The following is a 14,601-nucleotide window of genomic DNA, read 5'->3' as shown; positions in this document are numbered from 1 at the left end:
GGGGTCGGTCCGCCAGTGGCCGCTGCCAGCGGGGCCTCCGGCCTCCCCGGGAGAGCGCGTTGCCCGCCCCGTGGGGCCAGCAGAACCCGGCCCCGGCTCGGGTTGAAGGTTTGAGGGGCAGAAGGCAAAGCTCCGGGGGCCGGGGGCGTCGCCTCGGCCCCCCAGCTATTTGCATCGTGCCCTTCCTGTCTGGGTCTGTGGGACTTTCGTTTCCTCTGTCATTAATACTTGATTTATTTCTCGCTCTTTTTCACGTTTAAGAAGACTTCAGAGGGTGCCTCCTCTGTGTCTTAGTGTTAACAAAAATAAGAGAAGTCTCATAGGTACGATTGCTATCTCTTCCCAGGCATCAGAGTTTTGGAAGGGCTTTAGCCTGATGCTGTGGAGATAAATCTGTGCACAGGCACCCGAGCGTCTGCCTGCAGCTCTTCTGTGCGCTGCAAATGCAAATGTAACTTTACTGCATTTCTAGTAGAGTTCTGTATTTCCCTTCTGCCCCCCAAAACTGCTCTCTGCTTTTAGTGAAAACTTAATCTGAAAGCATGTACTTCCACTGAAAGGATAAACTTTCATATTATCTGAGTTTATACTTTCATGGCCTCCCTGTAATAACTCACTTAAGACAATGTTTATTTTCTTTGGGGCCAGCATACATATAAAACAGGTCAAGTGTGTCACCTAAGTATTTTTAATAGGGCATTTGTTTTGCTATAAAAGGGAGCATGACTTCCAATCCAATCTTGTGCCCTTTCAGTCTCATTTCATGTGACCTAATGGATTTGGGTTTTTCTATATTGTTGGATTATTGGCATTCCCTTTTTGCATGTGTTGGGCCCGCAGCTCCAAATCCCAAGTGGAATTTCAAGTAATCTGTGTTGTACTGAGTAGGATAAACACCTTGGGCTGCTTTCTACTTCAAGGGGAAAATCAGAATTAAATCTGGAGAACTGTTTATAGTCATGTATGGGTTGGGAGGTTCATAACGACCTTTGACTAAACGGAGCCGGAGCCCGGTGGAAGCGGTGGCCATGGGTTGTTTCAGAACAGAGGTTCTCAGGGTGTGGCTGTCTGCGGGCACGGTGATTGCTGATACTTCTTCACCAGGTACTCGCCTGGTGCCTTAGCAGCCCGGGTCTGGAATAGGGAAGTCTTCTAGTTTTGTTGAAATACAGACAAGTATCTGTAATTGTTTTCCATTAAAAACTACTTAAAATGACACAGACTCATTTGTTTTGATAAGCTTAATAGCTAGTTTAAATTAAACTCTGTGTCTTTCTTTCCTGTTGTAGTTGGCGTTAAATACAAGCAGATCCTCATTAGTTCTGCCTTCACTTATAGAGTGTTTTTTAATAATAAAGTATCTTAAGTTAGTTGTATGGATTCTTTACCCAAGAACACGCAAACTTTTCTTTTAATTGAATAGAGGCAAGACGACTCTGAAGAGTGAGGGTAATCATGAAGTTTCGACCAGTGCTTATTGCCTTTTTCACATATAAATTATATCCTCATGTTTGCAAGTGCTTTGAGTGAACCAAATTGACCCTTCTAGGGGTTTGTTAGTGTGGTCTTGTTAGCACAAGGCGGTACATACTCTTTTGTTACTGACCTTAATATTTGTGGCTTTCCAAGAAGGAAAGTCTTCAAAGAAAAATGCTTTATGTAATCGGAATCATTTTCATCACTGTAAATCTGCATTAATTCTAATGAACCTCAGGAAACTTCGTTTATGGCTGGGCTTTGGGGATGGGAGGGAAAGAATCAGAACTCGGGAGGTTTGTGTTGGCTTTTGCAATGTGCGATCACCTGTATGTGTAGGAGCCATAACAGTGGAAGCTCAGTGAAGATATTTTTATGTTTCCTTGTTTTTCTTTAATTTTTTTGGTTCTCACCACAGTGCTTCTATCTGAAGCCTGTTGTCTGTAAAGAGGTTACAATCGATCGTTTGTACGAGATGTTCACCTTGGTACAAACAGCATTTTAAATAGTAACTGCTTTTGAGGCCCGTCAAAGCCCATGGTCTGGTCAAGCCTTTGATTTGCTAGAGGCAGAGCTAATATCTGGAAATGCTGCTGCATCTGTGCTCCTCTAGTTGAGGAGGTGAGAGGGATCTCTCAGCCCTGCAATGCTGAATCAAGAAATCAAGCGTGGTAAGACCAATCGGTGTACAAAGAAGGAGAAACAGTTCCCTTTACAGTTTTAATAATAGCTGACTTGAGAGACATTTAGTTTCAAGAGGTGTCACATGTGCTATTAAAATTAATTGGTGAATATTTAATATTACCAGCCTCCTTACATTTCATATCCTAGCCAGTCAGATAGTCACCAGGCTCTTATTTCATTTCCCAAAGTAAAATCACTTGGTAGTGAAATATTTGTGATTGGTTTCACTTGCAAATATCAGGACTGGGGTTTTCAAACATGGGGCAGCGCTGCATTCTGTGGTTTTCGTAAGCACTGTAGAACTCACGGAAGACATGAGAGGTGCGACAGTCATCGGTCAGTAGGATCCTGCAAGCAGTATTAGCAGAGGCGAGTGCTTCTGGCACTGGATACTGGAACCAGGAGTGAGCCACTTCAATTCTGTAACATAGAAGAAAAAAAAAGGGGCAGGGGGGAGGGAGAAGAAAGGTTGCAGCACGCTGATTATCTGTCGGTACTGTCGCAGCTTGCTGCTTTCTGCAATGGGTTTATATTGAGCTTGTGTAGCTCATTTATTAGCCTTTTGTACTCGGACAGAATGAGGAGACAAATCCTATGTCAAAAGGGCTCTTCTGGCTATGTAAATGTCTTGAAGTGTAGTGTTCAGTATTTCAAGACTCCATTCACCGCTGGGAGCTCTAGCTGGTGAATAAGCCACCCCACAAGAGAAGCAGTCTTTGGAGGAGCAGTTTGGGCATCTGTGCTGAGGGTTGACAGCCCCCCCCCACCTCTGGTGCCTCACCTGGGGTGCTCGGGACATTGTCTGGACTGCCTGCTCACATCTGCCTTCCCTGGGACATCTGCCCTTCCATGTAATCCCCTGCTCCACAGGGTGAGCCTTAACTGGCTGTTGCTTTTCGTGGTGGTGTATTAGGAAGAGGTGTTTTCTTTTCCCTCATTCAGAGCTTTTTTTTTACCATAATTGAGGAGTGGGAGAATGGGCATGTTATCATGAGGTCAGCAAACCTTGGCTATGCATCAGTGATGTGTCTTTACCATGGTTTTGTTCTCTTTAATGAAGGGATGTTTAAAATAGTTCAGGATACATCCCGTTCAGCTTGCCGTAGGTGTGAATGATACTGCCTTTCTTATAGCCAGCTTCCGAGGGTTGGCATCCTTGGTCTTGTACCACGAATATGTGACTTAGGACCAGGGAAGCATCACCTTAGCATGACAAATATGAGAAGATGGGCAAGAGCTTCATTAAAGTGGAGGAATGGCATTTATGGGAAGTCTATGAGTCTGCATGGATAATATTATATAGAATTATGAAATATATGTAGGAAACTAATTAAAGAGGGGATTAGCTGAGTGGAATGGGATTCCACAATAATTAACAGATGCGTTAAATATTTTGCAGCAATTATCTTGTGGACGTTGTTGGATGCCTTAAGACAAGTATTCAGTCTGCCACTGAGTACTTCAGGTATTTGACAGCTTTGTTGTAAGTGCTGCAGGCGTGCAAGGAAGCATTTCTACTGAGGGGAAGAACTCGAGCTCTGGGCAACCCATAAAGTAAAATATGAATTATTTGTCGATATAAACCTGGAGGAAAGGGAGAAATTAAACAATCTATTTTGCCTTTCATTGAAAACTGGCAGTTGGAGCCCTGGCCCCTCTAGTTTTGTTGGCTGGTGTCCACTAGCGTTGGCTGCTGCAGAGAGACTGTCCCAGTCTGGGTCCAGCAACCGAGACAACCTCTCATTGGGAGGTGGCATCACCGCTTTCAGGGCAACCTTAGCTAGAGTGGTGACCTGTGAATCTCAGTGTGTGTTGGTCCTCACGTCATTGTGAAGGATCTGGCACTGACTTGGAGATAATTCACAAGAATCGGGGCCGGGGCGTGCAGGGGAGCGCGGGCATGGCTTACCAGCAAATCACTGGTTCCATGTGAACTGAATTAACGCATCAGAATAAACTGGCATCTTGACCATGACAGATACACAGCTAATCACACAAAATAACCAGCTCAAATCTGACTTTATTTGGAGCTACATCCAAACTCCAGCATAAACAATTGGAAACAGCTTGAAACTCCTAGTTGGGCTTGAAAATTAAGGAGGGGAGGGAGTGGAGAAGAAAAGAATAACCTTCTTTCTAAACTTCATAATTTTCAGGTGGCCTGTGATTCCCTGTGTGCTGAGATTGCTTTTAATGGAATTAATATATAATTCCTTTGAGCCCTCATCTGTTTTGAGGACCAAGGCTCACGCCTGCAGTTCTTCTGTTCTGCACACAGGTTTCACATGTGCTTTGTCTAGGTAGAACACCTTGGGAAATGAAAGTCATGGAACAGGCTTTAGTCTGTGCTGTCTGGCAAATTTTAAGAGGTGTGGTGCTACCTCCCTGCTGTGTTTGTGCCTCGCCTGGGGACGCTTCGCAAGCAGAGACTCACTTTGGCAGATCAGCTGTGTTAGGTTCAGAAATAAAAAGGATGGTATTGTGTATGAGATCAAGGCGATTCTTCAGATACCTACCAGTGCTAGTCTTACAGTTTTCATACCCTTTTCTAAATTACAAAGGGAGACAGACTTTGATTAGAAGCTTGAGAAGTACTCTACTTTATAGTTGCAGTCATCTCTAATGAAAATAAACGTACAGGGGTATTGTCATTAAAGGCTTTCAAATGATACACTAAGAAACATTTGAACTACATAGCTAAGTAATTCATCTGAGGAATGAGTCCACAGAGGTGTTTATATCATGCTGTTTACTTACAGCAAAACAGGTTGGTAATTAATGACGCTTGTTAGACTGTCTAACAATTTTACGTACGTTAGGCTTTCCTGCCTCTGGGGACGCAACTATTAATGTTGCTCCCATCAATTTGATTTTTCATCTTTTAGGTGCAATCAACAGAGTACCGTGCAGATTAAAAATTATTCTCACCAACTGGTCTGGGAAGTTTAGGTCTGGTGGAGTCATCTAAGATCGACACTGATAGAAAGGTGGATATGCTTACTAGGAGCGATACTGTATCTGCCCTTGGGCTGTTACAGTAAACCAGGGACAAGCAGATCTGACTAATTAGATATCCGGAAGAGACCACAAACCACCTTAGATCTTTTTTTTTCTGCAAGAAGCTAACTTACTATAACTTCTTTTCTAGTTTTCCACTGTTTGAATACAACTTCTTGTATACAAATAGGTTTTTCCAGGCCCTGTACACATGACATTACTGTGACTCAACGGGAGTATTAGAACGTATCTTTTAATAGCTCATGCCCTGCATAAAAGTTACTGTGCTAAACTATATTTAGTGTTTCTTCAAGTCACTTGGCAGTCTATAAGGCGTAAGTTGGAATCAGTGTTATTGTAACATAATTATTACGTTAAAGCAAGTTACGTTAAAATGGCTATTACAGGATGACTGTGTACAGTGAGGAGCTACCTACATTCAGCCAATATAACATTAACCCTGCCATGCCATTTAATGTCAAAGGAATACTGCTTTAATGTTTTTCTAGTTTGGGGTAGGGGGGAGAATTGAGTATGACCCCAGTATTTGAAAATTTCTAATTCACCCAGACATCGTCTTAAAAAAAAAAAAGTGAAATACGGTAGGTGTTATTTACTTGAGCTGATTGTTGAGATTGGTAAAGGTATTTGAAAAAGTGGTAAACAACACTGAAATATGTTCGTATGCTCTGGGCAGGGGGAGAATCTGCTTTGTGCTTGGTCTTTTAGGTTGGTGTTTGTCTACATCTGAGTACTCACGAAAAGAAAAATCTCATTTCAGTGTTTATAATAGCTATCTTAAACATTTCCTGTTTATCTCCAAATGAAGTTCGAGGTCTCTTTAATTAGAAAATTGCCTTAGAGCTTTCTGGGTGGAAGATTAATTCAATGACAGGTTTAAAGGGTCTGAGTAGGTCGAATTCGGGAAGATCTGTTTTCCTCAACACCTGCAGACTTTGGGACTTGATGTAACTGTCAGGGGCTGGTTGAAATAAAACGCGTGTGAATGCGAAAGCACTAATAGCAAAGGGAACGCGGTATCTAAACATCTGCCTGTTCGTAGTTTGGCTGTGGAACAGGCAGAGCGAGGAAGCTTTGTATTGACCGAAACACTGGAGCTGGCGCATGCAGCTGTGTAAGCTGTTCATTACCCCGGAGCCACTTCGGGGCTACTGTATGGGCTGTGCAGACGCGTGGAACTTTGCAAAATGGTGTTTCCATCTGAGATGTTAGCCAGGAAAGCGCTACCAGCTACCCCTTTAACACTGCCTCAGCCCTATCAACAAAGTTCCTTGGTATCTGCGTATTTATCTATTTCCTGCACCCTTTGGGGAAAGCTGACACGAGGTAATGCGTTGTGCAGCTCGGGAATCTCATTTTTCTAACAGTACAAACTTCCAATTATAGAAAAACATGCAGCTATTATGTTTGCAGTTTGGGGCTGCTTCTTGTGGTAAGACTTGGCACTCGTCAGTGTATTTGCGACTGCCATTAACGCAGCAGTAAATGGAGTAGCTTGTGGATATAAATTGTGTGCAAGCTGTGGTCTAGATTCAATTTTGTAAGCATGTCTCTTAATTACATTGATCCATGTATGCTTCAAAGTGGATTGCTAAAGCCAAAGGAAAAATTAGCTGAATTTACCTAAGTTGAGTGACTTTAGTGACTTTCTTCAGTTGTTCTGTCTGAGTGGACAATTTGTGAGCCGGTGAGGTCCGTAAGGCTGAACGCCTGCTGCTGCCGGTGAGAAGGGGTATCGCTGTACTGGATCCTCCGGTAAGAAAAGAGGTTTTGTCTGAGAACAGATGGTCAGCAGACAAAGGAGTGTATTCTGGCCTGCTTTTAGGTGGTCCTCTAAGTGTTGTAAAGGCAGTTAATTTATCAGTATCTCTTAATTCCTTGGGGACTTAGATGAGTTGGTTTAAAGTCTGGGTTGTTAAGAACCCTTAGGATTAGAAACTGTTAAGAAATGTTTTTAAGAAACGTGCTGCTTTTTGCAGAAGTTGTTTGCTGCGTGCTCTTACTGCATTGCAGTGTGGTGTTTTCCAGAAAAACCACCCTATTCAACTTTCTAGATACAAGTGCAACATGAAGTAGTGCTCTTCCAAGGCCAGCAACAGGTTTTAAATCAGTAACTATTTGCTCAGCCCTCAGTTTAATAAAGCCTCATCACTTGCAGTCCTATTCCAGACCACATGAAAACCTGAGAATGCCTTGACTGGGCTGCGTCTGCCTCGCCCCGCATGCAGTGGCCAGAAGCAGATGAGGCGGGAAGGGTGCGAGGCTCCGATCTCCCGTGGTATTTCCCACGTGTGTTCCCACGTCTGCCAGCTGTGTCCCTCTCGGGAGCTTCCCGAGCCAGAGGTGGCTTGTGCGTGGCTGATGGCCGATAGCACCAGGCTTGTGGTGCTCCCCGCGTTGACTGTGCCATCATTGTTGCTGGCATAGAGCTCAACCTTCCCAAAGAGCTGAAGAATGTTAAGGCTGTAGTCTGCTCCCCTGCTTCTCTGAAAGTCCAGATTTTGATAATTTCAACTATTTGTTTTCACAAGTGAAATCATGTAGGAGAGAAAAATGTTTCTCTGTGCCTGCAGCATGTAAGAATCGGCTCCGGGGTGCGTTACCCTATTTTCCTGAGTGGTGGGTGCTTCTAGGGCACGTGAAGCTTCAGTTATTTTCCTTCCCCTTAATAGATGCAGAAAATGCCTTTCAAGCTTAGACAAACATTTCTGGAATTTGGTGGTGAAGAATGACTTGTTTTAGTTGTGCTAAATTTTGTTGGTTTGAAGATACCTTAATAAAATGTTGTGCTTCCTAGTACAGAACTATCTAAAGCCTACTGGTTAGAAGAAAAAAAGATATTATACAACTTGTGGCAGACTTGTGTGTCAGCTGCTGAGCAGGCAGTGTGTAAAATACTTGGGGATTTTTATGCAGAAAAAGAAATTAAAAAGACTGCAAACTCAGGGATTTGGGAAATACTGCCTTCTTGCATGTATGTCCTCATCTCCTTTGGCTCTGTTCATCATGCTGCTGCTTGGTGAAACAGCTCAGAGGGCTGGTAAAATATTGGCGATCGGTACTGTGGGATCTGTTGTAGCTGGATCGCCTCAGGCTTCCTGTTTTGCTGGTGGGTCAGGACTGCACGGCAAGGCTGAAGGGAGCGTCTGCCTCAGGAAAGCACAGTTTTACCCTGCCTTAAAATGATGAATAAAGCGTCCCTTTTCTCTGCAGAGATTTCTCAGGTGGTTTCACAAGGTTTTGAAGGGTCTAGGGCAGCAATAATGCTTATGCCCAACCTGGTGGTGTGCTGCGCTCATCTCGCAGCCCATATCTGGAGCCTGAGCCCCCATATCTGGAGCCTGAGCCCCCATCCCCAGCTGGACCCGTGTGGCTGCCTGGGGGAAGCAGCATGGGGAAGTGGAGGTGGCTAAAAAGAGTAGGAAGGGATATATTGTCCAGGGGTGTTAGGTGCATCCAGCGTGGAGGTTTTGGCATCTGATGTAACAGTGGGGTAGTGATGGTAAAAATATCCTTGAATCTGCTGTAGCTACTCTTATCAGCTGTGGACGTGCATACTGGACGTAGAGTCCAACTCTTCTGATATTTATTCATATAAACAAAATAAACTTGGTATTGCCCTCTTTGTGGATGAAGCTGTGATTCCTTGAGCCTAGCTTGATCTGATGGTGGTTCTTTAGAGCAAATAATTCTAATATCAGGTTATGCCCAGAGTCAAAATCCTAAAATAGTAATGATTTAATCTGCTGAAATAGCTGGAAGTGATCTAACAAGCTGTTTCAACCTGATGCTGTAATGGGATACACTTGGGATTTATGAAGGCAAATGTATTTCTTGGGTACTTGCATGGTATTTTTAGGTTTGTTAACGATAATGAATCAGATACTGTGATACTGTGACCAGAACTGCTCTCCAGAGGTCATTATATTAGTAAATAATGAAATGCCAAATACCTTGATCTTTTTAGGATATGGTTAAATGAAAAGTGTCTTAGTGTGTTAGAAAAGTTTTCTAATATTAAGCACAGTTCCCAGAAAGAAAGGTTTCGTAACTTGTTAAAAGAAGTAGCTCCATTTTTTTGGCGCTTCAGGAGAACCTCCAGCCCGCTGTGTTCCACCTTGCGTAAGGCAGTGATTAGCTGCCCCCCGTTTGCCACAGCGCAGCGCTGATCGGAAACCTCTGGGCATTTAATAATGCAAATTAAACTGGGTACGGTCTGGCTGATCTCCAGGAATTCAGAACCAAGAAGCTTCACAGCAGCTGGTGGTGACATATCCAGTGATTGTAACAGATTACTGTGCTTGATTACCTCATTTTTTTCAGGGCTGCTTGATTGTTGTAGGTACCAGTCTTGAAAGCAAGGCTAAATTTGATCCTCGCTGATACGGTCATGCTTAAAGCAGCACTTGATGTCTAGACAAGAAAAAAAAATAGGGAACTTTGGAGTATCCTTTATAGCTGCGACATTGCTGCTTTGACTGAATTAGAACATTTTGGTTGACATTTATTCCTGAGGAACCAAATAGCCTTGAATGCTGTGAGTCTGTAATTGCTGCTCCGTTGCTGATAAAAGCATGTCAGAAAAGTCGTGTGGCTTCTGCCGGGCCAATGCTGCTGTCTCACCAGGAAAGCAGCTCTCGCAAGCATGCGCCGGCTGGGTGAGGTCACAAGGTCTTCTCCTAAGTGAGGTGGAACCTTTTTTCCTTGACACAGGTTGTTCTCTTGGGAAGTTGATTGCATTGCAAAATGACAGGAACATCCTGATGTGACTGCAGCAGAATGAATCAAAGAGCCAGGGGATCTGCAAAAAATGAGTGTGCAAAACACCCCAAATCGGTTTTAGGTGGGAAAGATCAATAAGGGAGGAGGTGGGTTTTTTTCCCTTTTGTCTTACAAGTTCTCCTGTGCCAGAAATTGCTGGACTGAGGTTTTTGTATAAATATATTTGTTGGCTATGTTGCGTATTTCTCAAGATCCCAGTGGCCTTTCCAGAGTGAAAATTAATAAAAGGAAAACTGGTGACTTGTACAGCTGAGCGCTGCACAGCAGAGGGAGGGCAGTGCTGAGAGCTGGTGGTGTTGCAGCCGCATGCACCCTTATCCTTGGTGACAGGGGTGCGGCTACAAAAAACTACTTTAGCCAGTGACAGGAGAATTAAGCTATAAGGTTGGCCCTTTTTTAGAAGATATATTGTCTTGTGTGCAGAGTAGAAAGTTATGGCTGCGATATGGCTTTGAAAAGTACGGAAGTTTGTTCAAATGCCAACTTTTTTCGCATCTATGAATTAATTACCAAGCAATCTATAGGAAATGTTAATCCGGCTGATTAAATGTTCCATTTTCTGTAGAAAATGAAGACAGAAAGCTAACATTTTAGTACAGAAAAATAAACGCGTGAGCTAAACTGTTGCAGCTTCTATTTCAGTCAAACTTTTAACTGGTTTGTCGCGCTGTAAGCCGATTTGATACGCAGATTAAGTGTTCTGATCTGAATTTTTTGTTGCAGGAATGGAACAGTAGGACAAAGTAATCCTGGTTTTGTACCAGCAGGTCCGAGTGTGTGTTGAAGTGCAGTACAGGTTAATAAACACTGATTAAACTGCTAGTCTGAGACTCGTATTTCCTTCTTGGAAATCTAGTGATAGAGTTAACTTTCAGTTTCACGCTAGAACAGCAAGAAGCATCGTGTGCAGCTCACGGCAGGGCAGCGATGGCATAGTTTGACATGTTATACACATTAATAAGGTCTTGTATACGCTGTATCTAAGCAACATCAAAACAGATGTCTATATCCAGTGCCATAAAACCCAGTAATGGGATGAGTTGTCTCAGTCGTGGGCTCAGAAACTGCCTTTCCTGTTGGTGAAACATAATAAAGGCTTCGGCCATTAATTGTTAATTGTGGCTGCTGATCAGAAAATCAGTGCAAAGGCTTCATTGTGAAAGAGTAGGCATGAAGAATAATCCCTATTTTGTCACGAGCCTGTTAGCAATTTTATATAACCTCAGGTCCCTGAATTCCCTTATACTTTTTTTTATGGTTATTTCAAAGCTTCAGACTCCTTTTTGCTTTCTCAGTTTCTATTCCTACTTCATTGTTCCGCCTTTTCTGTGTTTCCTTGTTTTGCTTTTTGTGTTGATTCAGTTTGGTTCCTTTTCAAAGGCTTTTTCTTTGCCAGTTTTGTGAATCCCTGAACTTAAATAGACCTGTCTGGGCAGTATATTAAATAAAGAACAGTGTTACCTTTGGTGAAATGTTCATTTTTGGATTGGAGTTTTTTGACACTTATGCAAGGTAATATGTAGATGAAACGTCCTGACAAGTGCAAAAAAGCAAACAAATATGCAAAAAAAATCCAGGATTTTTTTTTAGCAGTTCGATGTGTTTTACTCATTCCCGTACCGCGTATTTTTCCTATTCAAACGTGCCTGCACTGTCAAAGGTTTGCCTTTACAAAAGATAGTACGGCTTCTTAGAGTCTTTTGCAGTGATTGACAATGCAGAACTTCTGGTAAAAGAAAGCATAAAAATTTAAAACTGTCTTGAGTTAGCAGGCAGTCCACGTTTTGTGGCTAGAATGGGAAGTAGTGTCTTGTTCGAAAATTCAGGATGTGTTTGGGGGGTTTTGGTGGGTTGGTGTGGGGGTTTTTTGTTTGTTTGTTTGTTTGTTTTTTTTCCTTCTTTCCTTAAATGTGAAGGAGTTCTCATGTCAGCAGGTGGTTTGGCAAGGGGACTGGGCCTTGCCCAAAACTAAAAGCTGCCAAACCCACACGTAGGAAGTTCATGAGCCGTTCTCTTACCCAGAAATGTCAGCTGCTGCCTTAACTCTATGGGCAAGGGGTACAACTGCTTTGCAGCGGTGCCCTTTCTGCCAGGCATTGATTCCCTTCCTGCCCTTCTGTTTATTCGCACCCCTTCTTTGTGCTTGCACTTGTGATGTTGGCAGTGAAGTTAATCTGGCTGAAACATGGGTTTTCTTCCAACCAGCTTAGTTTTCAGCCAGGTCGGTCCTTTGAGCTGTTGACTGGTGGAGATGCTTGTGCCAGGCTAAGGGAGATGTGATGATGGCAGGAGGGAGGACATAAAACTTTTTTCAGCTGCCAGCTGATGTCACTTCCATGTTAATGAAGTGTTGGCCCCAATGTGTGGTTTCATCATCAGCTTAAGCTGATCCGAAGTAGCTGCTGTTGTTAAAAGGGACAGATTTCACCTCTCCCTGCCCACCTGCCCCTGTGCCAGCTCCACTGCCCGGGGATGGGGAGTGGTGCAGCCATGGGGTGGCTGAGACAACTGGAAACCAGTAATTACTTTTATTGGGTGTCATTCCAGCCTGAGCTGCCCGTGACTGCTACTGATGCAGGGGAGGGATGCAAGGACCAGGGACTGGGACCTGAAGCTTGGGGAAGGGTGCTGCTTAGAACCATAGAATCGTTGAGGTTGGAAAAGCCCTTTAAGCTCACCAAGCCCAACCGTTCCCCTAACCCTGCCATCCCACCACTAAACCCTGGCCCTAAGCACCTCACCTGCCCAGCTTTTAAATCCTTCCAGGGACAGGGACTTGACCCCTGCCCTGGGCAGCCCCTTCCAGGGCTTTCAGGCAGTTGTAGGGAGCGATAAGGGCTCCCCTCAGCCTCCTCTTCTCCAGGATGAACACCCCCAGCTCCCCCAGACGCTCCCCAGTACCCTTGGCCTCCAGACCCCTCCCCAGCTTCCTTGCCCTTCTCTGGACATGCTCCAGCCCCTCCATGTCCTTCTGGGAGTGAGGGGCCCAACCCTGAACCCAGGCCCAAAACTGAACACAAGCTTCAGGCTCTTGAAAGGAAAAAGGTTATAGGGAAGCACGTGAGGGAGGAATCCGGTGTTTGCTCCCTGTCATGGGTTTGCTTCAATGGCGACACAAGTTCAGGCTGCTGCAGAGGAAGGAGGCGAGCAGCTCTGGAGAGCCGGCCGGCAGCAGGGAGGTGGCTGCAGGCTGATTTATTGCTGTGGTTTGGCCAGGTTAATTTTTAACTCGACCTCGCTCTGTGGTGTGGCTCCGGTTGTGAGTGCTGCTAGAGCACAGAGGCAGCAGGGGGAATTCCCATTCTGGCAGCAGCCACGTTTATGTTGGCATACAGGGATTGTAAAATTGCACCTTGCATTAAGGAATAACAAATTCAGTAATTATTTAGGTTGCTTTCTGCTTTACTGTCTCTTATCAAAATCATACCCGGCTAACTTTAGATAAAATTATTCCACGTAAGTAGAAGAAAAGGTTGTTGCTTGCTTGAAGGAGGGAAGGGCTTTTTACAAATAAAAAATAACCTTTTAAATGTAAATAAATACTAGGCAGTTAAATATTAAAACCAGTTCTTTACCAAGGTATTGTGCAAGGCTGTTTCTATACATTTTGTTATAAATTATATTAACTGGCATGCTCAGAAAGTTCAAGTTCTGTAGTAATGTTGAGTGCACTTAGCATGAGAAATGTGTTCTGTAATACTTAAAAGGGGCAAAAGCAAGGCATAGAAAATACATTATGATTTGATAAGTTTAGAAAGTTTCTTGTGTAGCTCAGCTTTGTCTCAGATTCCTTGAAGTTTTTCTGATCACCAGTTTGTGACAGCTTGACACAGGGGTTCTTTGGAAAAAAACACATGGCCGCTGCTAGATTTCATCCTGGCTGGATTTAAGCATTTAGAGGTTTAATCCCCTGCAGCAGCACTTTGCATTTCCTTCTGAAGGTAGTTAACACTTTCATAAATCAAATGCACTTTTTAAAAGAAGCCATGTTTTGTTGCATTGGCCTAACATACGCTGTGAGTGAGGGTTTGGGGCTTTTGACAGTCGCAAACAATACAGAGGGAGCTTTACTAGCTAAAACTTTGTTCCTGGTGTGAAATGGGAGGTTAGCAAGAGGTATTTGATTTGCTGGGACAGTAGTCAACTGAAACCACTTAACTGTAAATCTTTATTTGTATGCAGAAGTTTAAAAGCTATCAGACTCATGAAAGAGTGCTCACTGAAGCATTGCATCCTTCATCAAACAAAATTGCTTTAAATCGGCTTCTGCATTTAAACCACAATTGTATTTTTGCCACCTAGAAAGGCCAACTTACATTCATCTCTAATTTTAGTGCATGTGGCTCCAAATTATCTACCTGGGTTTGTTACATAGACTTACCTGTTTGAACAGTATTTTTTCTCGAACTGCACCATATTTGGTTTAATTCTCAATATCTAATATTAAAGACATCTATATAAGGATGGGGGTTGGTGTTCTGAAGGGCAGTGCAGGGTCTCGCTGCAGTGACTGCACCTCAGAGAGTGGCCCTAAAATAGGATTTGGCTTGAGCCGCGGTTGTTCTAAATAGCTAAATTTACTGCCTCACTTGGGAGAGGAGCATTGGATCCATTTCACTTATGAAGGAATTTCAGATCCCT

At 43.5% G+C, this 14,601-nt stretch overlaps 1 protein-coding gene across 1 annotated transcript in view; it reads right to left on the bottom strand.

The window, feature by feature from the left end:
* LCMT1 (leucine carboxyl methyltransferase 1) overlaps positions 1-14,376 on the bottom strand; it is a 38,009-nt gene extending 23,633 nt beyond the window's left edge. The window contains exon 1 of the mRNA XM_035903557.1: positions 14,342-14,376. Within this exon, the coding sequence (XP_035759450.1) occupies positions 14,342-14,376 (35 nt within the window). The remainder of the gene's footprint in view (positions 1-14,341) is intronic.
* Positions 14,377-14,601: the final 225 nt, after the last annotated feature.

This window comes from Egretta garzetta, unplaced genomic scaffold (genome assembly GCF_000687185.1).
Source record: "Egretta garzetta isolate BGI_Z169 unplaced genomic scaffold, ASM68718v1 scaffold71, whole genome shotgun sequence".
NCBI lineage: Eukaryota > Metazoa > Chordata > Aves > Pelecaniformes > Ardeidae > Egretta > Egretta garzetta.
Note: the sequence above shows the minus strand (reverse complement) of the source record. Positions and strands in the feature narration are given on the sequence as shown.